General features: G+C 53.5%; 1 protein-coding gene across 10 annotated transcripts in view; it reads right to left on the bottom strand.

Moving 5' to 3' along the window:
• The window catches only part of LOC130857222 (sideroflexin-5), a 151,959-nt gene that overhangs the window by 103,281 nt on the left and 24,187 nt on the right, over window positions 1–24,491 (bottom strand). For 4 of the 10 annotated variants that reach the window (XM_057742693.1, XM_057742692.1, XM_057742695.1 and 1 more), the window contains exons 4-6: window positions 17,521–19,527; window positions 13,995–14,184; window positions 13,584–13,727 (exon numbers count right to left, since the gene is read on the bottom strand). In XM_057742693.1, coding sequence (XP_057598676.1) covers window positions 13,584–13,727; window positions 13,995–14,184; window positions 17,521–19,527 — 2,341 coding nt within the window. Of the gene's footprint in view, window positions 1–9,542; window positions 9,680–11,506; window positions 13,728–13,994; window positions 14,185–17,520; window positions 19,528–24,491 lie in introns of those variants that run through there. The other 6 variants (XM_057742697.1, XM_057742700.1, XM_057742702.1 and 3 more) reach the window with 4 other exon arrangements.

The following is a 24,491-nucleotide window of genomic DNA, read 5'->3' as shown; positions in this document are numbered from 1 at the left end:
GCACCATTCCTAACTAAAACAGCTGCTTCTCTAACCTCTTATAACTCAAATGGCCTAAACTATTCCCAACTTATACATGATGCTCAATCAGAGACGTTCAGAGGTGTGGTCAGAGGTATATGCTGAGGACACTTCTGCTGCATTATTTATAAAGGTGATTGTTAAAATGATGGTCCATGTACATGATCGAACACCACACAGCCATTTAAAATCATGTTTTCAGACAACGTTTATGACACACAAAAATGCTTATGATTTATGAAATGCATGATTCCAATTAAGTAGACAGGAGATAAATAGAGCTAGATGGATATGAAATGGATAGCAAAGAGACAGGATGACATCCACTAGAACAAACCAGGGTTCCTTAGAGAAGTGGCTGATTCCAGGGCTGGGGCAGGGCAGGTACGCGATGAGACTGGCACATATAGTTGTGCTGGAAAGTAATGATGGGGGTGTGTTCAAAGGACCCATGAAAGGCAAATGGACGTTGTGTGCCTCTGGGAGGTTCCCGACACTGCTCACATAGTATTCTGAAGGGACTGAGTCTAATCATGTGGAAACATCAGACAAACCCAAACTGAGGAGCATCCCATAATATAACTGGCCTTGTTTACCAGACATGTCAATGTCGTAAACACAAAGAAAGACTGAAGAACTGCCCCACATTAAAGGAAACTAAAGGGACAAGACAACTGAATGCAACACGTGATTTTCGATCGAATTCTGGACTAGAGGGGGAAATACGCTCAAGGACATTGCTGAGAAAATTGACACAATTGGAATAGGATTATAGATTACTAAAAGTATTGTACCCATATTAAATTTCCTGAATACCCATACTGTGGTTATTACTATAGACTGTATATTAGTGTCCCCTCAAAATTTATATGTTAAATCCTAAGCCCCTAGGTGATGACATTTGGAGGTGAGAGCTTTGGGAGGTGATTATATACGAGGGGCAGAGCCCTCATGAATGGCATTAGTGCCATAATAGAAGCTCCAGAGGAATTCCTCGCCCCTTCCACCATGTAAGAACACAGTGAGCTAGTGTATATGACCAGGAATCAGGCCCTCACCAGACACTCAATCTCCCAGTGCCTTAGTCTTGGACTTTTCAGCCTTCAGAAATGGGAGAAATTAATTTCTGTTTTTTATAAGGTACCCAGTCTATGGTATTTTTATTATAACAGCCCAAACAGACTAAGAGATGTAAGAGAATGTCCTTGTTCTTAAGGATATACTGAAGTATTAAGGGATAAATGAATATAACCTACTCTCAAATGGTTGAGAAAAAATAACAGGGCAGTAATAAAATCTGCAAATGTAGGTACTATTATTCTATTTACAGATTGAACACGTTCTTGGTATCATGTGTATTTGCCATGTCTCTGGACTTTATGATCACCTACAGACAAAGAATAATAAAGGAAATGTGAGAAAATGTTAAAAACTGGTGGACCTAAGCAAAGGGTATGTGGAATTTCTCTGTATTCTTCTTGCAACTTTTCTGTAAGACCGAAACTGTTTCAAAATTAAAAGTTCAAAATTATATTATTTAAAAAGCTAGATGAAAATATATTAAAATGTTAATAGAGATTGCCTCTGGGTAATAGGAATAAGGTGGATTTTCATTTCCATATCTTTTATATTGCTTTTAAATTGAAAAAAAATCAGTATCATATATAATATAAACAACCAATATTCTATTTTTAAAATATATATTTAAATTAAAATACAAACTGGCATATTACTTGATTATAAGGTCCTGAAGGATGTGGGCTATTGGATGTTCTTTCTGTATCCTCCTTGACTCCTCGTCTTGTGTTCCACACCTAGAAGAGGCTCCACAAACACACTTGCCACAGGAATGAATGAGTGGGCCGGTAACAGCCAATGGCCTGGAGGCTTCCTGGAGTGATGGAGCCCCAGCTGGGCTTTGAAGGGAGGGTGGGATTTGAAAGGGCCAAGAGTCTAGCAGTTAGCAGCCCAAGGAGGGAAAAGGCTCAGCAGGGGCAGGGTGAAGGCCTGAAGGAGAATGGCCTGAGGGAAGCAGCTTCTTCAAGATGATCCAGTGCAAACGTCCAGCCCCTGACTTGCCCTGTGGTCTGTCACTGTCTTCATCCCATCCCGGCCCTGCTAGTCCTCCTGTATTACTCTCCACCACTGCCGCTGGGAGAGAGTCCTAAGTAAAACATGTTGCTCCATAAATACCTACAAACCCCTATGGGACTGGCCGAAGGAACATCACAGGGAACAAGCCCTCAAGAAGCTGAGACCATCAAGAGAGACAAACAAGGAGACAGATAACTGTAAAACACTGTGATCCCTGCCTAAATGAGGCACCATAACGGGCACAGGGGACACAGGGTATCACTCCCTAGTGAGTCAGGAAGCTTCCAGGAGGAGCTGGGATGCGTGGCTGGATGAGGTTACCTAGCAGAGAAGGGTATCAGCAAGAGCTCAAAGGCATGAAGGCTGGGGTGAGAAACTACACCAGGCTCCTGTGGTTTATTCAGTCATTCACCAAATAGCTACTGAAGACCTACTGTGTGCCTAAGACGGTGCTAGGTCCTGGGAGTAGAGCAAGGTTGACTGACTGGAGGAACAAGGAATAACACATGGTAATACCTAGATTTCTAGTCAGACACTAATGCTTATTAACCAGGATAAGGAAAGCAAGAAGCATACAGATTTAGTGGAGACAAAGATAACAGTTCTGGATTGGTCACGTACACTGTGATACTTAACGGGCCTTCCAGGTGTAACTTTTCAATAAACACTTAAACATATAGGCTTGAGATTCAAGAAAGGGGTTCTGAGTTGGAAATGCTGTCCTGACCCAATCAGCCCAAGACCTACCCCTCCCCACCCTGGGGACAGACAAAGTCAGGCTTACTGACTCACTGCAATGAAGGAGGCCACAAAGTAGAGGAACTATAAAGCACTTTGCTAAACAAAGGGAAAAAAATTGAGTTAGTGCAGAATTCTGGGGAAAGGTAGAGTAAAATTTATACGAAGTGGTACCTTAACAGACTCAAAGCAAAGCAGGGCTATGGGGAAGGGGACCCACATAGGTCTGGACTGAGAAGCAGATGTAGGGTTTTGTTTCTTGAAAACTATAAGGTTAAAACTCCTTACCTGAAGCATCGCACTTGCAGTGATTCTTTGAGTCAAAGTGCCACAGACCCACCAATCAAAAGGGGGATGTTTCAGTCCTACTGCCACCTGGTTCTACAGGGATTGAGCCATTAGCCACCGCAGTCACTAACTTTCAACACACCCTGAAAGGAGTTCAGGGCAGACATCAGGAATGAGGCACTCCGTGCTCTGCGAAAATTGGTGGAACAGGCCTTCAGAGAGTTAAATATTTTCAGGAGAAACTTTTTATGAACCTGGATTCTTGCATCTTCCCATACTTAGAAAAGCACTAAAACCATTAACTAAGATGTCTGGTCCTCATGCGTAGCAGCAACCTTCTCCTGAGATGTGTGCCTGATTGCAAGTACCCTTTGACAATATCACATACATGCCGACCTCCCCGCTTACCTCTTCAGAGCAGTTTCTCAGAGCTCTCTGAGAGGGTGTCTCCCAGACTATAGTCCTCAGGAAGACACTACACTCAACTCACAGTTCTTACACTCTGCCTTTTTGTGTTTTAAGTCAGCACCACTGATACATTTTAAACAGCCAAGTTTCTGGCAATCTACAACCTTGGAGAATGTGATTTCTCAGCGAGTACGAAAGAATGGCTACTCAGAGAAGGAGGTGGCTGGGATACCTCAGAGGGGAGCAGGCCCTAGTGAGAAACACTCTTCCTTGTAGCTGCCTTTATGTGTCTGTCCACCTAGCCTGACGCACGACACGGCAGGAAGCTGTCTACCTTCTCAGCCTGACTTCTTCATACATATTATTTTCTCAACAGTTTAATACGTATGACCTTTTTTTTGCCCTCCAAAATTCAGACACTTCTCCCCCACATTTTACTGCATCAGATAATCAGTGAATGTTTTCCCTTCCCTTTATCTTCACTGGAAGAATGAGTCAGCCAAGTAATTCCTTCCCTTTCCCTTCACAAGAAAGGTGAGTCAGCTAATTTTCAGCAGAGGCTGGGACCCGCTGCCTTCCTAACTCCCAGGCCTGGCCCAGGAGAGCAGAGCCAGACAGCTGCCTCAGGAGCAGCAGCTGAGGGCAAAGGCCTGAGAAGAAATGGACAACCTGCCCGTACCCAGACCTCTAAATCACTGCTCATCTGGAGGAGGGGTAAATACTCACTGAACCTGTAGCCCAAAGATGGAAAGGCTAGACCAGCTCAGTAGTCCTCAACCAGGCTGCACACTGAATCACCGGGGTTTTCTAAAATCCAGGCTGTACACCCGGGGATTCGAATTCTATCAGCTTGGGGTGGGCTCCAGGCATCAGTGTCTGTATAAAAACCTGCCCAGGCGATTACTGTTCTACAGGGGTTGAGAGCCGCTGGACTGGAAGGTGTTGACCATGTTCACAGCACAAATAAGCCCCAGGACCAGCCCTGGGAAACAGTCACTCTCTAGCCTATAGACCGTAAATGACTGAAACATAACTGCCTGCAAGGCACTTTCACTTTAGAACTTATTTCAGGCAAACTATACGAGAAACTTCCCCATTGCCTCCTGACCCTCAGCCCACACAAACCTCACCAACTTGAAGTGAAGAGTGCATTTTCCTGCCCACCAGCTCTCCGGACCCCAGAGAGAGCCCTGTGCAACCCACCTGCTCTGCTGTCGTAGGCCTCAGTGGATTTTGGACTCAGCACACACACAACACACCCATACCCCCAGTCATCTTAGCAGATATGTGAGATTTCTGAAGGAACAAGGAAATTAAAAAATAAATAAATAAAGCAAACTTATTTCTGGATAAACTGAAACACAAATAGGAAGAATCATGTGCGTTTGTTTCTTGTCCTGGGGCCCCAACTTGCCAAAAATGGTGTCAGGCCTACAGGAAGAAAAGTGTGGGTTCAGGAAAGGAAATGAGAAGAAAAGGAGGAGGAAAGGGAACAGTCAGGTCACAGAGCTCGCCTGGGCATTTCTGCCATCTTCCCTTCACTAGGCAATATGGGGCAGTGGTTAAAAGCATGGACTTGAAGTTTACAGGAACGACAGGGAACAAAGGAACATCTTAACTAACACCACAGAGATGCCTTCAGTCACATGCAGAACAGAGAAACTGTACAGGACAAACAACCCAGTTTCTTCAACAAACAGAAAGAAAGAAAGAGAGAAGAACCAACAGATTAGAAGACATATCAGTCAAATATAATGTGCAGGCCTTGTGGAAGCCGGAAACAAACCAGTTGTTTTTAAAATGATGTGACAATCAGGGAACTGTGAATAGTGCAATGGACTGAATGCTTGTTCCCACTCCCCCTCGAAGTCATATGCTGAAATCCTAACCCCCAAGGTGATTGTTTTAGGAAGTGGGGTCTTTGAGAAGTGATGAGGTTGCCCTCAAGACTGGGATTAGTGCCCTTATAAAAGAGACCCCAGAAAGATCCCTCCTCCCTTCTGCCATGGGAGGTTACAGCTAGAAGATGTTACCTATGAACAAGAAAGCTGATTTTCATCAATGAATTTGCCAGTGCCTTGATCTTGGACTTCCAGCTTCAAGAACTTTGAAAAATAAATTTCTGCTCTTTATAAGCTACCCAATCTATGGTATTTTGTTACAGCAGCCCAAATGGACTAAGACAAATAATGACTGGTTTGATGATATTAAGAAATAATTATTCTAGGTGTGTTAAGGGTATAGTGGTTATGTTAAAACTAACCAAAAAAACCCTCTGATACCATGTGAAAAAGAAGGCACCTCCCCTCTGTGATATTCTCCCCCTGAAACCCATAACCATCTAACCGTGAGAAAGACACTAGACAAACCCAAATTGTGGGACCTTCTATAAAATATCTGACAGGTACTTCTCAAAACTGTCAAGGTTACCAAACACAAGGTAAGTCTGAGAAACTGTCATAGACCAGGGGAGAGACTGAGGAAACATGACAACTAAATGGAATGTGGGATCCAGGAACAGAAAAATAACATTAGTGTAAAAACTAGTGAAATCCAACAAAGTCTGGAGTGTAGTTAATAGTAATGTTCCAATGTTGGTATCTGAGTTCTGACAAATGTACCATGGTAATCTGAGATGATGACATTAGGGGAAACTGGGTGAGGGTTATATGGGAATTCTGCTACTTCTGTACATACAAAATTATTTCAAAATTTTAAAAGTTTACTTAGAAAAGCTAACCAAAAAAAGTGTTTATTTTTTAGAGATATCTATAGCAGGTACAATGAAATCGTAGGCTTTGCTTTAAAATAATTCATTGGTTGGGGGTGGGGGGCATATAGATGAAATGAGGCTGGCCTTACATGGTAATTGTTGAAGCCAAGTGACAGGTGCACAGGAGTTCATTGACAATTGTCTCCACTTTTGTGTGTTTGGAAAACCTCTATAATAAAAAAGTTGACAATAAACAGACAAATGTAGACTCTGGAGTCAGACTGTCTAGGAAGTTAATGAATCTGTGTGCCAGTTTTCTCACCTGTATTACATGGGATAACTGTACCTGTCTCACATGGTTGTCATGAAAATTAAATAGGTCAATACCCAAAAAGGTTAGAATGATGCTTAGCTAGCATCATAATCTTATGGGGAGAAAGATGGTAACAGACCAAAACCCATCGAGGCAAGTTATCTTTCTCCACCCTCTGACACTGCTCAGTGCTCCTCCTTGCCCTGCCCCCTGCACAGGGAGATCCTTGAGGAATGAAAGGAAGAAGGGCTCTGGGGGGACTCCAGGGAGTAAAGAAAGACCCTGCCCGGTCTTGAAGATATGGTGATACTGGTTGCGGGTTAAGAATGGTGTCCCTGGAGTGGGCTCTGGGACTGAAGCCTGGATTATGAACCACTCATGGTTCAAGGGGCTGAAAGCAGCCAATGTGGTGGGAAGCAGGATTAGAGGGGATGGCGGTGGGGGGGGGGGGGGTTCGACTGGAGCAAGAAGAGGTTAGCAGGGGTGGGCCATGAAGGCCTTTGGGGCCTTCCAAATAGAGGTCTTTATCTCAGAAGCAGGGGAAGCCACTGGAAGGTGTTTAAGAACGTATATGTTGGGCGAGAGGGTGGGGCATCACCTGATCAGACCTGCATTGTTGGGACCCTGCCATGCGGAAGAGGAAGGATTGGAAGGGGGCCAGAGTGCAAGCAGGGAGACCTATTAGGTGGCTTCTGCAGTGGCTCAGGAGATAGATGATGGGGGCTCAGTCTAGGAATCCAGCAGTGGAGACAAGTGGATTTGAGAGCTAACCAAGATGAGAACCCTGGGCCTCGGGTTGTATTCAGAGGGTGAAGGAGAGGACGGCAAGTACACAGGTGACTCCCAGTTTCTTGTGAGTCAACTGGGTGCCAGGTTGGGCTGCTTGCACAGCCAGGGAGTTGTGTGGGAGGAGCAGATCTGGAGGAAAGAGAAGTTCCTTAACATGAATGAATATCACACGCGCTGTAGTTATGCAGGTCACTATGCTGGGGGAGAGGTACTTCAAAAGCAAATATAACAAACATTTGCTGCCCTCAGGAGTGGTGCCAAAAAGAGATATCAGCAATGGCTGCCTGAACAGAGGAGCCTCAAATGCGCACTTATGGCTCCAGCAGCGATCACAGCAAAAGGCTCAGTCATTAAAGCCACTAGGAGGTTCTCAAACATCTGTTGCGTAACTGAATGTCCCAGGACAGGTACTGGGAAAAAACGAACCCACAAATCTTTGTTCAGTACATTGCTATGTGCCGAGCCCCACCTCAAGGTAGGATGGAGACAAGGGAAGGGCAAGGTCAGCCCCTCCTCTCAAAAGGTGTTCACAGGTGTTGAGGAGACCAAGCAATCACACAGAGGAGTATTAGAGGACCACAGGGCAGACTGTAGTGAAGGCTGACCTACGAAGGTCTCACTTGGAGTGATCAAAGAGGCAGGCAGGAGGGAGTCTGAGACCTGGTCCCACCAGGGGGTCAGGGGAAGAAGGGAGAGAGTGTTTAGGAGGAGGCGGGTTTCAGTCTCGAAGAGCTAGTACTACAGAATGTGTGTGGAGGGCGCGGAAGGGAGTCAGCTAATAAAGGGTCGCTCAAGTCCAGGCAAAGGCACCCCTGACAGGCCGTTCCAGGTGGCATGCTGCCCTGACAGGATGACACCAGTCTCGCCTCAGATACCCACATGCTGAGGTGGTTTATTTTTTAAAGGAATTAAAGTCCTGTTTAAAAACAGCGGGGACATTTTCTCGGAAGGCTCAGAAGGGCAGCTCCTTAAGTATCAGCACAGCTCAGCGCATCACTTGGCTGGAACCAGTCCCTCTCCCACCACCATGAAAAGGAACAACGAATCAACCACTGCACCGATCTTTGTACAATTTCCTTGCTTCCTGCAAACTTCTTTCCGTCCGCCTCCGCTGCCCCCCAGCCCATGCAAGCCTGGTTCACTTCAGCCGGGTCTCTTTGCCCTTTCCCTAACAAAGTCCATTTCCTCAGCGCTGGAGGCAAGCGGGGACCCGAGTATGCGGCGTGGGAACGGCCCCTCCCAGCCTCCAGCCCGGGCCACACGTCCGGGCTGCGGACTCTATGCCCGTCTCCTCGGCCGAGGGCGAGTTAGAGACGCCCTGTCGGGGCTTCCGAAGGAAAAGGACGACTGTCATCGTGCCCCGAAGAGCCATATCGGGTCGGACAAAGACAAGCGCTCCGTGGAGGTCGCAGCGGGGTAGGGGGCTGGGGCACTCTCCCGGGGACGCGGACCCTCCGAGCGGCTGGCGGCCCCAGGGGATGACACAGCGTTTCCTCCGCACCCCGGCTCTCCCCGCACGTCCTCGCTCCATCCCCGGTGGGGCACCAGCCGGCCGACTCGCTGCGTCAGCGAATCCCCCGCCGGAGGGGACAGGGGTCGCCGGGCGGCGGGCACCCCTCGTCTCGCGGCCTTAACCCCTCCCCACAGAGGACCCGGCTTGGGGTGGAGGGCTGGGAGCGGAGCCGCGGGGCACGGATGCTGCCCAGAAGCTCCGCAGGCAGCTCGGAAAGAATGTCTGTCGCCACCCGGGGAAAAAGTTAGAAGGCATCTCGGCCACGCCAACTTCTCACCCAGGGCCGGAATCCAACTTTCCACCTGGAGTAGGCGGCTGCACTGCCCGAGCGACCCTGCAGAAGCGGCTCCGACCCGGGCGCTCGGGTCCAGGGCCGCGGCGGGCAGTAGCCAATCACAGAGCGCCTCGGGGGGCAAGGGGTGGAGGGCGCGGGCGGATGGGGAGTGACGGAGCCGATGGCCAATAGGCAGCCAAGGTGGGAGCCCTCGCCCACCCCGCCGACCAATGGGAAAAAGGCGCCTGTGGCCGAGGTCCCCCAGGCAGTAGCTGCAGGCTACCCGGTGGCCGCGGGTGAGAGACCCTAGGGCTAAAGAGGCTTTTGGAGAGGAGTTTGCTCGCCCTCGCTATGCTATCCACAGACCCTCAAGCCACAGCCCGGTCCTCACCTGCTGGAAGCGGGGTTTGCCCAGCTGGAAAGGCGGTGCCTCGGTCGAGGCGTTAGCGGCACTAGCCGCTGCCGCCGCCGCCGATGTTGTAGTCGCTGTATCCGCCATGGCCACTGACGCCCGCAATCTCCGGCCCTTTTAAAATGTCCCTCCTCGGCCCCCGCCACAGCTGCCTCTCCTGATTGGCCGTAAGCAACCGCAGCAAGCCGGAGGCGCAAGGGGTTGTGGGGAGTGTAGTTTTTCCTGTTACGGAGTTTGACAACCCTAGACTGCGGTGAGTTGCACCGACTCAAACTGGGTCTCGGTTCCCTCGGCTAATTTTGCAGGCGTCGGCAATCCGGAAGGAGTGTGCGCGTACGACTCTTAAGGTCTCGATAGGGGGCCGTCGGGCGACCCCTCGCTGGTCACCTGCCCCTAGAAGTTTGAGTTGCTGCGGTGGGTATCGCTCCTGGAGCTGCAGCTCAGAAGAGCCCTGCTGAAATGGGTCGGACCCCTGGGCAAGGACTCCAGAAAGAGTAGGGTAATCTTGGAAAGCTTTCTACAGAGAATTGCAAAGCAGAATCTTCAAGCAGGTCCTTCTGTCGCCACCCTGCCCCTCGCCCCTTGCTCTCCAGCCTGGAGCATGAAGGGCGCTCGCCGTCATTGACCCAGAAACCCTTTTTATCTTCGCCAGATGCTGGCTCTTTCTGGCCTCAGCCTAAATATTGTATTTCCCGATCCTCGGCCTGCTTCCGCAAATCCACTACGTGTTTCTATAGCAGCCAGCACTTTCCTTTCTCAGCGCTTGCATTTCTAATTATTTATAGTTTTGAGTATCTGCCTTTCCTACTGTGAGGTCCACGGGGCAGGAGTTGTGACTTTTGGATTCATTGCTAAGTCCTTAGTGCTAGCTGAGAGGGCTCACAGCGGGGACTCAAATATTCGTTGCTGTATGAGTTAAACAGCAGCGGGTTAAGAGCCCTGGCAGCCTTCACTTCCTCTGGCCAACCGAAGATCTCTCCTGGGCCCAATTCCTGGGCAGGAAGAGAACTGGGATGGGGGAGGGGGGGTTCAGAAGTGCTTAACAAGCAGCAGCTACAAGGACTTTCAGTAAGGGGGAGTGCTGCAGACTGTAGAGCAAGACACTAGCAGGGATAATAAACACCCATGCAGAATAGATTCTGCAGATTCCCGGCTGAACTGTCTGGTCAGTAAGCCAGACTGAGGGAAAGGCTACAGGAATGATAGAGGGAGAGCTGCCTGTTTTGCCAAAGAGGACAGCCGAATTGTTTGGTTTTGACCTTAGGAAACCTCACCACCACGCTCCCCCCTCCACCGGCCCTACCACCACCACTTTGAGTCTCCTTAGGCTTATGGTAAAGTGCAGGGTTGGCTCATGCCTTCTGGACACTGCTTGATCTGTAGCAGTCAGTTCCTCATCCATGTTCAACCACAAGAAATGGACCTTTCCTAGCTGGACAAAGAGTCTACCTGGCCACGAAGAACCACTTGTATCTTGGATTTGTATCTCATCCTTCCCTACTACACTAAGTGGCTTGACGATAGGAATCAAGTCTCTTAAAAATCCCTCTGGGGACTTCCCTGGTGGCACAGTGGTTAAGACTCCATGCTCCCAATGCAGGGGACCGGGGTTCCATCCCTGGTCAGGGAACTAGATCCCACATGCATGCCACAACTAAGAGTTCGCATGACACAGCTAAGGAGCTTGCGTGCCACAACTAAGGAGCCAGAGAGCTGCAACTAAGGAGCCAGCCTGCTGCAACTAAGACCCAGCACAACCAAATAAATATATAAATAAATACAGAGCCCAGCCCACCGGGCAACACTGTGCTGCTGCCCCTGAGGTTAGGGCAGGGGCAGTATCATCTGAGAACCCCATCAACTTGATTCAAGGCTGCTTTCTACCCCAGGAAGCCTCCTTCATACACTTATCAAAACAGTAACACAACAGAGCCACCTGCAGTATGTTAATTTTTTATTCTTCATAAAGTGCTCAAAACATGAAGAACAAGCTCTTTATAAACAGGCGTTACAACTACGAAGACAAACAGCAAAGCAGAACTGTGCCTGCTCCCTGCCCACCCCACCTGCAGCTCTCCTCCAAGTTGTGGCCAGGAGCAGAAACAGCCACAAGAATCCTGGGCTTCAACTCAAAACTCTTCTAAAGACATCCCTGCCCTGGGTATTTTGGAGGCCCATCATCAAGGGTGAATGGAAGACCAGGATCAGGACTGGGACTGAATAGAGACCCGAGGAACACCTAGTGGAGGCGTGATCCCTCTCCTTCTGAAGACACAGCCATTCAACCCCCAATGACCCTCCCAAAACATGACCAAAGTCTTGAGCACCTGTGGACACTCCTCAGCTTTGATGAGTGGTTCTTAAGGTAGATAACATGACAGGGGCTTTCCCACATGTCTGGAGCGCCTCGCTTCATCCTAGCAGAAGGAAGACATCACCCAGAGAGCACATCCCTTTCCATGGCTTTCCAAGTGATCCCACAAGCCATCTCATGAAGTGAGATGTGGTCACAGAGGAGCTCTCCCCTTCTCAGTGGGCCACAAGTATCCCCCTTCGGCACTCCTCACCCCACAATGTTTGCTAAGGCAGAATACCCCCAGCCACCAAAGATTCCCTGCAGATGCCATGGGGAAGTCTGTCATGTTTTCTGCAAACCAGGGGCTGGGCCAAAGGACAGACACTTTGTTTCAAAGTTCACTGCAGCCAAGCCAGGCAAGGACACGGGGCAGAAGGGACAGGCTGGTCAGCAGCTAGTGGATGAATAGGAGGGCAAGAAAGACTTTTTCCTAAGTAGAGGCAGAGTGGGACCTCCCACTTCCAGAATGCAGTTTTTCGCCTAAGACCCTCCTCAACTGGGGTTGAGGGGAAGAGGAGAAGATGGCAGGGAGGTGGAGGCGGCAGCAGCAGCCTGGCCAGACCTTTAGCTGATACCAACTCTAGGGGAAGGGCAGAGTGAGCGGCAGGGCTGCCCCCACCCTCCTCTCCCATGCCCAGGGCCCCAACAGATCCAACCCCACGTGCTCAACAGGAGGGGAGGGGACGCCAAATAGGGAACGAGGTCTACATCCAGAGGCTTCTGACCCTACCCACAAAAGGCACATTTTAATTAGTTTCCAAAAGTTCAAACCCTGCAGCAGCACAGAGTTTTGGCATCTGGACAGACAACGAGAACAGAGTTGGAGGCTTTGATCCCCAAACACAAGCAGCCCAACGTCTGGAGGTGGGTGAGGAAGGGCTCTCCCCACTCCTGCTCCCGCTCTCCACACATTCGCACGTGACACTCAATACAAAAGTCAGAAGAGGAGGGTGAGGAGCGGCCTCCATCATCTCCCGCCATCCACGCTGCGGTCGCTCGGCAAAGAGCTGAAAACAAGCAGACGCGGGACACAGCAGAGACGAGACGAGACCACACAGGCTCCCTGCTCCCAGAGGAATGGACGTGAGGCTGAAGAGCAGGTGCCCTGGTTGCCCATAACTCACAGACAACTGGACAGCTTGGTCCCTGCCACAGCCCCAGTAATACTGGGAGACCTCCAGAGGCTGGAGGGAGGTGGAGAGGACAAGGGTTCAGCCATGGAAGAAATGGGGGTAATAAAGTATGTCCCAGAAACCACGTCAAACTATAGCTCACCCCTGCTCCATTTTGAGGGCTAAATTCTCTGTTCCAATTCCCTGGAGCCCCCAAAGCTAAGGGGTAGGAAAATAGGCAGATGGGAAAGACCCAGGGCTCCCAAAGACACACACGTTGTACGCAGAACTTGATGGCGCCAATGGGAGTCCAAAGGGCCCCCCTTCCAGCAGCCCCAGTTGAGGCAAGAGAGAGGGGAAACAAGGGGTGACAAAAGAGGACAGGCTGCACCCAGACCCAGGTGAGAGTGAGTTCAGCGGGAGGGAAGGAGGGCACAAGCCCTGTTGGGTAGTGGGTCTGCACCAACCCTCCAGGGATGGGGGTGAAGACGGCTACTTGGGGGGGACAGGGGGGATCTGCAGCAGGGTGGGCGAGGTCTCCATGATCCGCACCAGCAGCCGGTCGATATAGCTCTCCAGCTCCTGCACGTGCTCATCCCGCTGGCTCAGCTCCCGCTCCCGCTGCAGGAGCAGGCCGATGAGCTCATCGTGGGTCAGGTGGTAGTACTTGGCTGACTGATCCAGCACACCGGAGTCCTGAAGCCAGACGGGGTGAGAGTGACCAGGACAGCCTCAGGGCCACCTGCCCATCAACACCCCAGTTTTCCCACACAGGCCCTAGAAGCTTCCTCTGTTCCCAGTGCCAGAGACAGCCTAACTGGCTTCGAGGCTCTGGCATGGGGGACCAGGCCTGCCCCTTGCTTCACCCTGCCAGGCACCCGGCCCCTGACCTCCAGATGCCTGACGTCTCTTTGCAGCACCACGTGCCTGGTCTAACGCCCCAGGCACCCTGTCGGGCCTCACCTTCAGCCTCTTGGTGTCCACAATCTGGCCAACCTGGGGGGCCGGAGCCACAGGCTGAACGCTGCCAGATGTGACTGTCTTGAGCTTCTCCAGCCCGCTGCTCAGGGCTGTGCTCAGACTGGAGCGCGGCTGCTTCCTGTCGGGGCTGCCCTCCACTGGGGCAGCACTGAGGGGCTTCACGGGGTGGGGACTGCGAAGACAGACAGGAGATGCGTTATGGGGAGGGATGGGTGGCACAACAAAAAAGGGGCCACCTTCTTTGTGGGGCCAACAGGTCTCACCACCTGGCGGCAGGCTGCCTCTTCACACCTCTGCCCTCACTGCTCTCCTCACTCCGCCACCTCCCCGCCCCACTTCACTCCCTTGGACCACCTCCCCTTTCACAAGGACAGCAGAGGCTGTCCTACAAACTTCTTTGTACCTCATCCCAGTCTTTGCCAGAGCCACCCCCTCCACCCAGCACCGCCCCCCACCCCCCGCCCTCTTCTCTACTGTAACGTTTCTCTAGGGGGATGATCAATCTTCCCACTTTCCTAATTTTCCCAGGACTGAGGATTCCTAGAATGTGGGACTGTCAGTGCTAAAGCCAGGAAAGACCTGGGGAAACTGGGGTGCTCGGTTCCTCGCCCGCCTCTCTCTACTGGTTGCTTGCTTTCAGCATTTACACAGGCCAGAGTGATCCTCCCTTGACCTTGTCTTCGCCTAGCCATCACCCTCAGTCATCCCCACCTCTTCTTCCTTCTCACCCAGCCTCTCCAGAGCATGTGGACTGCGTTCTGTCTCTACGAGTTCCCATCTTTCGTTGACTCCTCAACCCATTATGACAGTGACCCCCACCAGCCTGTCCCAAGTGTTCCTGCTGAGGCCACCAAACCCTCAGTTCTCACCTCACGGAGCTCTCTGTGGAGCTGACCCTTGGACTGCTCATTCACTCTTTCCTTTGGGCTGCTCTCCTTCACCCTGGTTTCCCCCAAGACCTCCATCTGGTTTCCTGACACCTGACATCCTTCCCAGTCTCAACTGAGGGTCTGCCCTTGGGTTCTCTCCGCTCCACCCTTAATCTCCATCTCCAGCCCAGACCTCAGCCCTGAGCTCTAGACCTACATAGACACTGCAGGCTGGCTCCATCAGAGTCCACACTCCTCTCCAGCCTGCCCGCTCTGTCCTTTGCTCCCCCACGGTGAGTGTCTCTTACGGCTCAGAAACCTGGGAAGCCCCCTGAACGCCCCCCTTCCACTTCAGCCTTGACAGACATCAAGCCCTGCTACCTTCTCACCTTCTCTCACACTATCCCCTCCTCTCCAAGCCAGCGCTGGGTAAACCTTTTTCCAGCCACACCCAACTGCTACATCAGCTCCTCCCAGGCAATCCCGTCCACCTCAACCACTCCTCCATTCTGCTGTAGGATAATGGGCTCACCTCCCCAGTGGCTCCCTATCAAGGTAAGAAAACACAATCTCTAACACAACCTGGCCTCTGCCCTTTCCTCCTGGCCCTCCACTCCCTCATTCACTCCAGCCAGAGAAAAACGTGCTCTCTCTCATCATTAGGTTCTTATAAAAGCTGTTCCTCTCTCTGGAACACTGGCCTGCTAATGCCTACTCATGTTTCAAAGCTGTGCAAGTCCATTTCCTCCAGGAAACCTTCCTGACTCCCCCACGCTAAGGTGACTCTCCTCTGGGATCCCCCAGCGCCCTGTACCTGTCATGGGTACCCAAACTGCAAGCATCAGCCTCCAAATCAACTAACCTGCCTCTAGGGGACCTCCTAAAATTTACATTTGCTTCACAGAGGATTTGGACCATTCAGGAGGAGGAAGCAAAATGATTTAGCCCAAGGCCCTGACCACCACTGAAGGGAGGCCCACCCAGACCCAGAGAAGCCAGCTCTAATACTTGGGACGGGGCTGTGGATTCAGTGTCACAACCCAGGACGACAGTCAGAGAGCCCAGGCAGGGGCAGAGAGTAGGGAGAAGAACACATCCCAGCCCCTCCTGCCCATCTAGGAGTTTACATCAAGGATGAGGGTATGAAGGCAGCTCTCATGCCACTTTTGGGCTGTGCCGAGGGAGGGGAGGAATAGTGGTGTGGCATAAAAACACCCTGAATGGGGGGCCAGGAGTCCTGGGCTCTCGGTCTGATCGCCCCCCTACATCTGAGGGACCCTGGACCCTGCAGCTCTCATGGACTCCATTTCCTCATCTGATAAATGGGGACAGCTCTACCTGGCCCATCTATGCCATGATGTAAGGAACATGCCAAGTACAGATGTGATGTCAACTCTGAAGAGAATAAAACTTCCAGAAAGTGGTGAATATAATTAGAAGTGGTGCTGGAATGTGGCAGGGCCAGCTGAAGATGCTGTCATCAGAGCAAGGAAGCCGTAACCACCTCCTCTCTCTCTCTCACCTCTGGGATCAGCATCAGCACCTCCCACTGGAATAGCAGTCGGGAGCAGCCCAGACTCCTTCCCACCCACGTATACATCAGCACTGGCCCCCTGGGGCTTCCCCTCCCAGGTTCACTTTTGTCTTCCCCTCTGGACTGGGAACTCTCTGGGAATATAGCAGAAACATCTCTGTTCAGTGGCTGACACACAGTGGACGCTCAGTGAATCTGGATGACTACAGGTATGAGCTGGTGGGCTGGGGGCTTCCCAGAGGCCAGTGCTGGAGCCTGCGCCCCTCTGCTCCCCACCCCCACTTCTTCACTCAGGTCTCCTAGAACGCGAGACTCCCTCTGGACTGTGCTGCCCCTGTTAAGTCATACCCCATTCCCCACAGTGATCTGTCTCTCCAGGTCTCAGCTCTGGTCATCCCTCACCACCACCTGGTGAGGTCATGGCCTCATCATTCTCCTAAAACAGACCAATGCCACAGTGACCACAGTCACACAGGCATCCACTGTCCACTCAGCGCAGTCCTGAGCACATCAGGACTGTCCTGAAAGGCACAAATGCAAAGCGATGAGGCACCTGCTGGGGTGAGAAAAAACCCTTTTTCCTGAGGATCATGTATGTGGGGAGCACCTCAGCTTTTCTTTAGTCCTCTAAAGGTATCTTGGCTCTCCTCTCTGGCCTCAGAACCAGTCCCTCCCTTTTAGCTCTCTGCCTTCCACAACCTGCTCCCCCAGGGCCTGCCTTGGCGGACATGGCCCCCAACTGACAAGCTGCGCTGCCCCAGCCCTCCTTGTGCTGAGAACCCAAGCTCTCAGCCCCCTTCCCCTGCAGGCCCGTATCACTTCTCCCTGCCTCACCCCTCAACCTCTGCACCTCCTCATCATCATCCCCCAAAGCCTTGGCTTATGGGGGCATCTGCTGGTCCAAGGTCCCAAGAGGAAGCAGCTTTGGAGCCATACCAGAGAAGGCTCACATCTCCAAAGCTTCCATCGCCCTGCCTTGGAGTGAAGGAACCCCTCACCCACCCCTGGAGAAGCCGCGCTGGAATGTGAACACCTCAGCCCTTGGCCGCTCTGCCCCACCCCCACCCCCTTCCTCCTGGAGGGTGTTTTCTGGGTGGCCGCTCACCTGGCACTGGACTGTGGCTCCTCAGCTGGTCGTGTCTCCAAGGGCAGAAGCGCAAGCAGGGAGGCTGGGGTGACGGCAGCGTGGTCCTCCCCAAGTGGGGTGGGGGAGCTCCCAGTGGGGGAGGCTGGCTCCCCAGGGGGCGGGGAGGAAGAGGTCAGGGGCCAGGCTCCAGGCAGGGGAGAGCATGGAGGGCTGGGCCCCCCATGGCGGTGGCTGGCCCAGGGCGGGAGAGGGGGCGGTGGAAAGGCAGGTTCTGGGGGCGTGGGCGCCTCTTCTGCACCAGAGTGGATGGAAGATTCCCTGGACCCTGGAGGGGGTGTGGATGGGAGGCTGGGGGGATCTTGGCTCCCCTGAGACAAAAAAGGGTTCAAGGCATCCTCCTCCGAGACCCACGAGTCAGCCTGCTGGGAGCTGCCTGACAGGAACCCACGCCCCTCTTCTACTGGTTCCTGGCTCTGGGCCTCAGGAGCCTCAGGGCCTTCTCCTCTCTCTGGAGCCCCCCAGATGGGCTGACTCTGAAGAGCCAAGCTCTTTGAGGGTGTGGGGGCAGGACCCTGAGGGCAGCTGGTGGGCAGAGATAGGCAGGGCCCAGACACAGGAGGGCTGGCATCCTCGGCTAGATCTTTCAGGCCTGGCCCACCCAGCGCAGCTCCAGAACAGCTATCAGACTCCAGCTCGGGTTTCTCGCCGCCCTCCTCCTCCTCCTCCTCCTCCTCCTCCTCCTCCTCCTCCTCAGCCTCCTGGGGACCAGCAATCAGCGGACTCGGACTCGGGAAGACATCGTCTCCTCCCATCTCTGACCCCCTGCTACTCAGCCCTCCTGCCACCTTCTCCTTCTCTTCCTCCACCGCTGCCTCCTCCTTCTCCTGGGAATCTGAGGGTGTGAAGAGGCGTGGTGGCTTGGGAGGTGGTGTGTTGGGCTGCAGCCCCTTGTCCGACACCCACTTGAGTTTGGACTCTGACTCCAGGTCCAGTGGGGGAAGCCCCTCGCTCCTCTTGGGGCTCACGGGTTCCGGTGACTCTGGCCGCATCTGGGGAGGAGGCAGCTCATCAGACCCTCCCTGCAGGACTGGTGCAGTCTCAGCTGCAGGAGAAACGGTGACCACATCCCACGGCCAGGAATCATCAGCTGTACGGAGCTCGTGGAATCCACCTCGGGAGGCCTCCTCGTCCCGGCCCTCAGGGGCGCTGTCTGGGCCAGGCGGCCTCTCCCACACACGGATCACCTCTGGGGAGCTAAACAGAGACGTCGCACTGTCTGCCGGACTCTGCCCTGCTTCTCCTCCTGGGGCTGGCGACTCCCTGTCTGTTTCGGAGTCTGAGGCTCTTGGGTGCAGCTGGGCTGACCCGGAGGGCAGGCGGGCCTCTTCCGACCCGCGGGGCCCCGGGCCAGCCACACTCGTGCTTTGACGGTCCAGTCCCAAGTCCAGGGGAACTCTGCTCGCCAGCCACACGCTGCTCCCAGCTCTTTCTCCTCCCACAGGGCCTCCCTGGGGCTCAGCTGCCTTCACTGTCATGGCCCCGGGGCCTGGGTCTTGCAGCCCAGGCGCCTCCAGCCCCACTCCTGCGAGGGCCAGGATCTCACTCCTGGCCTCTGGACGCAGCCTGCTGGCAGCAAAGATGTTGAAGGTGTCGTCCCACTCGGGCGGGGTTTTCCCAGGGGAGGCCAGGGGGGCAGGGCCGGCCCTCGAGGCACTGGGGAGAGAGGGAGCAGGTGAAGGAGAGTTTAGTGCCACGTCGGCTACGAGTTCCTCGAAGAAAGGGTTGCTCTGCAGGGAGGTGAGGAACGGGTTGGTGAGACCCAAGAATCCAGGTGGGGTGGCTTCAGGGAGGGCGGTGGCGGCGGCGGCAGCAGCAGCAGCGGGGGAGGTGGCTGCAAAAAGGTTCGTGCTTAGCGTGGGAGCAGCGGTGGGAGCAGGCGCGGGGAGGGCCGGAGCACAGGGGGAGCGGGGGAGGTGGCGAGGAAGAGCAGCTGGGCCAGGTTCTACCTGAGGAGACACGTCCAGGCTGTGGAGGGAGACGAAACCGTGAGCCTCCTGCTTGATGCCGAGACTGGAAACTCCCCTGCTGGACACCACACCCCTGTCCCCCACCTGCCTGGGGAAGACGTGCCACAGTGCCACCCAGGCTGGGCTCAGGGACGTGGCCGGGGCACGGAGGGAGGACCCCAACGTGCACGTGATGAGGCGTCACCCGAGGACGACGATGCTGGACAGAGCTCACGTGATCCTCGCACCAACGAAAAGGAGCAATAACCCCTTTCCACAGGAGGGATCCCAACTCCTGCCCCATGCTGGCCACTACCTGATGCCAGACGGACACCTGAAGGACCAGCCAGGACTGAGACAGAGGAAAGAAAATAGCGGCTGGCTTGGACAGGATAAAGAGAACAGAGAAAAGCCAAGCCCAGGTATCTGGCTGGATGAAGCCAGCACTAGTAGCACCCAGCCGGTGCCTGCCATTCTGACTCCTGAAACAGCCTGGGTTCTCCCGAGCCCTTGCAGAAATGGGAGGTAATGATGGCGCTGTTATCAGGTCTGACAAGGTGTCAACTGGAGAGAACGTGGCCTTCTCGCTTCTGGGAAGGGTACCATAACCGGCCAAGGAGGACAAGACAATGCTGAGGACGTCTGCTGTCAGGCGTCCACCTGGCCTGGCACCTGGCAGGCGGCCTCCCTCACCACAGGCGCCCACAGGCCAGCCTTGGAAGCAGCCCTGCCGAGGAGACAAAGGCTGGGATGTGGCAGCAGAGGCGGCAGCAGCAGCCCTGGGTGTCACCGGGGCCTCCCAGGGTCCCCCCCCACACACACACACACAGATGCCTGGCTCCCCTGGGAAATCCGCTCCCTGACAGCACTTACACTCCCCAAGACACTTGCTGGCCTTCAGGTGTCCCCTCCAGGGTCTTCCTGAGGGGAGCGCATCCTGCACTTGTACCTTATCTACAGCATGCAGCTGACTGGAGAGGAATGGGAAGGGACAGACTCTAAAATCAGAGCTCTTGGCTTTCCCGGGACACCCCCAGGCCAGAGAGAGAAGTCCAGAAAGACAGTGCATGGGAAAGAGGGGACCCGACACCTCTGTTTTCAGCAGTCTGACAATGGTTTCCAGCTGCCTTGTGGCTGAGCCCACCTGTCAGACCCAGACTTCAGTGGCCTTTCCTGCTATTTGAGCCCCATCTTCCAGCACCCCCTAGGCCCCAAGACCTCCATTCCTCAAGCCCTGCCAGCCCAGGTGGAAACACCCTGAAGAACTCCTTACACATCCATCTTCTCCACTCAGCCTGCTTCTTCCCACAGGAAAATGTTGGGGGCAAGCCCTGAGGTCGCAGAAGCCAGGCTTCACCAGTCAGCCCTGAGCAGTGAGGGTTGAGGTAGGAGGGGCACCTATGGAAAGAGGCCCAGAAGTCTGGAGCCAGGATTCTTCCGGAAGCCCAGGGCCCGGACGGTCCCACACAGAGCTGGGCAGAGGCAGGGCCAGTTTGTCTGCAGACATTGGGGGCAGGCAATGGGAAGGAGTCCAGTTAAACCAGCAGCACAGGTGGGCTTCCCAGACAGGCTGGAGTCTGTGAGCCCAGCCTCAAAGGCAAGACACAGCCAGGTCCCAACCCCCGGGCTTCTCTTAAGAATCCAGTTTCCAGAGACTCTCCTGAACCTATTTCTGCCTGACAATAACTCCCAGCAGGGGCAGGCGTAAAAAGTCCCGTCCTCTCGCACCCCACCAGGGCTTCCCAGAACAGCTCTGCCTCTACAGTCAAGACATGGTAAAGACAGTGAAAGAGGGAGGATCCTGGGCCCAGAGGATTGCATAAACCTCCAAAGGCCCTCTTCCCCTTCATCAAGATATGTCTACCTTGGGGACCAAGGAGAGCAACGTGCCACTACCACGTGGGTCAAGACCCTGCCCTCAGCCCACCCCCACCATTGGAGCACCCACTCCAGACACAGCCCAACCCTGCCAGCAGGACTCAGTCCCAAGGAACAGGGCTAGGGGACTCTGAGCCATCTCTCCCCAGTACCCTCCATGACAAGTGGACAGAGCGGTCTGATGGAAGCAGTTCCATCAACATGAAATAGCACCAGGCTTAGCTCTACATCCCTCAGCCCTGACCTGGCCCCACTCACCCGGGCAGTCTTGCAGCAATCTGGCTGACGCTCAGAACCACAGGGCAGAAGAGGGCAGGAGAAGAACTGAGAGCCCCAGGCTCGGCTGGCAACCCTCCCCGCACTGGCTCCCCAGAGGTGCACACAAAGCCGTTGGTATGGAACCAGCAAAGGGCCTTCCCTGGAGGAAGGTGCTCCAGGTGCCAAGCCTGGCAGCCTCCCCAGAGCCAGCACTACCTCTGAGAGTATCTTGTCCATCCCTCCTACCAGTAACATGTCCCCATGCCTCCCTCACCCTTGCTCCATACCAGGCACACATTCTGAAAGTTGTCACTTTAAAAAGTCCCTTCCCAGGAATTCCCTGGCGGCCAAGTGGTTAGGACTCCGCACTTTCACTGCTGAGGGCCCAGGTTCAATCCCTGCCTGGGGAACTAAGATCCCACAAGCCATGGGGCATGGCCAAAAGAAAAAACGTCCCCTCCCTACCATTCCACCTGGCACAGATCAGAGACACATTCCCACGTGTGGTTATCTCTGCAGGGTATGCTCTGAGGACAGGACCCACCAAGCCCAGCACATTGCTGTCCCCCCGCCAAGCAGCGGGGGGCGTCAACACATGCTGACTTGTCTTCTTTTAGGACCAAAAGTTGGGGAAAGAAATGAGAAGTCCAAATGTCTCTGCCCCTTCAACCTGAGAGAATAAAACTTCAGGGCCTTACTGTTGCTTCAGGAACCTTGGAGCAACTGGATGAACCTGCCACTTAATACAGCAATCCTCTGTTCACGCCAACAGCCCACTCTTCTTAAACACAGCCATTGCTGGGTAACTCACTACACCACCAGGACACCTCTGTTGCCAGGGGCCAGGTTTCACTGGTGGACAGCTCTTCCTTAGATTGAGATGGTCCCAGAGGTGGCAAGTGGATCTGCAAAAGCTCTCCCCCAGGCACTCCCCAAAAAGGCTAAAGCCAGCCTTTCAGGCATACCCACACCAGCCAGCGTGCCTTCAGCCAGCCCTCCTAAGGCTCCCTCTCCTGGTGTGCCTCAATGTCCAGGTAACATGACTAGACATCCTCTCCCTTCATCTGGGCACAATGAGGTGACACAGTGGGGCCTTGCATGCTGTAAGTAGACAGACCATATAATTTATCTTCCAAACCACAAAATTTGTAATATAGTAAAGAGGCACTATTAACTATGCTAGGAAAATAGGCACAAACAGGACTTACAGCCACACTAACTCTAAGTCACTGGCACACATCACAGTTACGCATTTACACTGCAGAGACCCCGAGCTCTCTCGGCAGCCAGCACACACTCCAGGCTCATCAGAAACTCTCTGTTCACCACCTGGTGAGGGGCCGGGGCCGATGCAGAGACTGCTAAAGGCCACCACGATACACTTGCCTCTATGTTGGACCATACTTACCCCTGATTTTAAAAAATCACTTGATGCACAAAGTTCTGTGGTTAGTGTGAGGGGAGGGGACGGGGAGCTTGACAAGACCTGCTCTCATGAAGCTTATACATACCCTAAAAGGGTCAGAAAGGGATAGACACAAAGACAGTTCATTTTGGCACTGGCAGGTTTAACACGCACAGTCCTGATGGTCCCAAACACACACTAATGTGGCCTGTGCTGCGGCTCAGGGTGAATGGCACACAGCAGGGCTGGGGAGCAGGGATGAGTGTCGCGGCCCAGACCTCAACCACCCACTCTCCCCACACACATGCTGGTGGGAACCTTGCAGATGAGGGACAGGTCAGGAGGAGCAGGAGGACCATCTTCCTGGCCTCTCATCCTCTGGCTCCTTCTCTCCCAGCTGCTGCCTTCTCCAGCAGCAACAGTTTGTTTCTGGATACTGTGCACAGCACCTACTGCTTCCGGCCACTCCACAGGGCCTCAGTGCCATGTGGGAGCACTAGAGGGCGCCACTGCCCTGCCTAGTGAGGAACACCCAGCAATCTGCAATGCGAGCCCCAAGGCAGAGGCACCCAAACCTCTGGGCCTGTGCACAGGATTCCCCTGGGGGTCTTGCAGCTACAGTCAGTCACTCCAGTTCTAGGTGTCCAACTTATGGCTTCCTGCCACAAGTCAGCTCACCTCTTATTCTCTCCTCAAAAGTCCCAAGCATCCTGGACAAGCACCAAGGGTGGTTTCTTCCAGGCCAGCCCTCCCCTCCGAGGCACACAAGGCCAGGGTGATGCTGACAGGGCTCAACGTCCAGGTCTCACACCTCTGCAGGCCAGGTCACTTTAACCCAAGAACAGCTTCCCACCCTGCCTCCTTGCAAGGCCACAGAGCCTGCCCTGCAGCCAATGTAAGCAAATGGGCCCCAGGGAATTCAGGAGGCCCATCTGCCCTCCAGCCTGTAGAGGACAAGCTCAGAATTCAAGTACGAGAAGGACAAAACCTCAGCTTCCTTATGTTCATCAGGTCACCCAACTTCTCCTGCCTCTGAAAGGCCATCAGGAGACACAAAGAAACAGAAGAACACAGAGAAAGGCCATCAGGAGACATGGAGAAACAGAAGAACACAGAGAAAGGCCATCAGGAGACAGGGAGAAACAGAAGAACACAGAGCAAGGCCATCAGGAGACAGGGAGAAACAGCAGAACACAGAGAAAGGCCATCAGGAGACAGGGAGAAACAGAAGAACACAGAGAAAGGCCATCAGGAGACATGGAGAAACAGAAGAACACAGAGCAAGGCCATCAGGAGACAGGGAGAAACAGAAGAACACAGAGCAAGGCCATCAGGAGACAGGGAGAAACAGCAGAAGAACAGAGCTGTAAGCAGCAGCGATGACAGCCCCAACATCTCTCAGTCATGAGCTGCAGTGCTCTGAGCCCAAAGCCTGGCACCCG

This window comes from Hippopotamus amphibius, chromosome 7 (assembly GCF_030028045.1).
Source record: "Hippopotamus amphibius kiboko isolate mHipAmp2 chromosome 7, mHipAmp2.hap2, whole genome shotgun sequence".
Classification (NCBI taxonomy): Eukaryota; Metazoa; Chordata; class Mammalia; order Artiodactyla; family Hippopotamidae; genus Hippopotamus; species Hippopotamus amphibius.
Note: the sequence above shows the minus strand (reverse complement) of the source record. Positions and strands in the feature narration are given on the sequence as shown.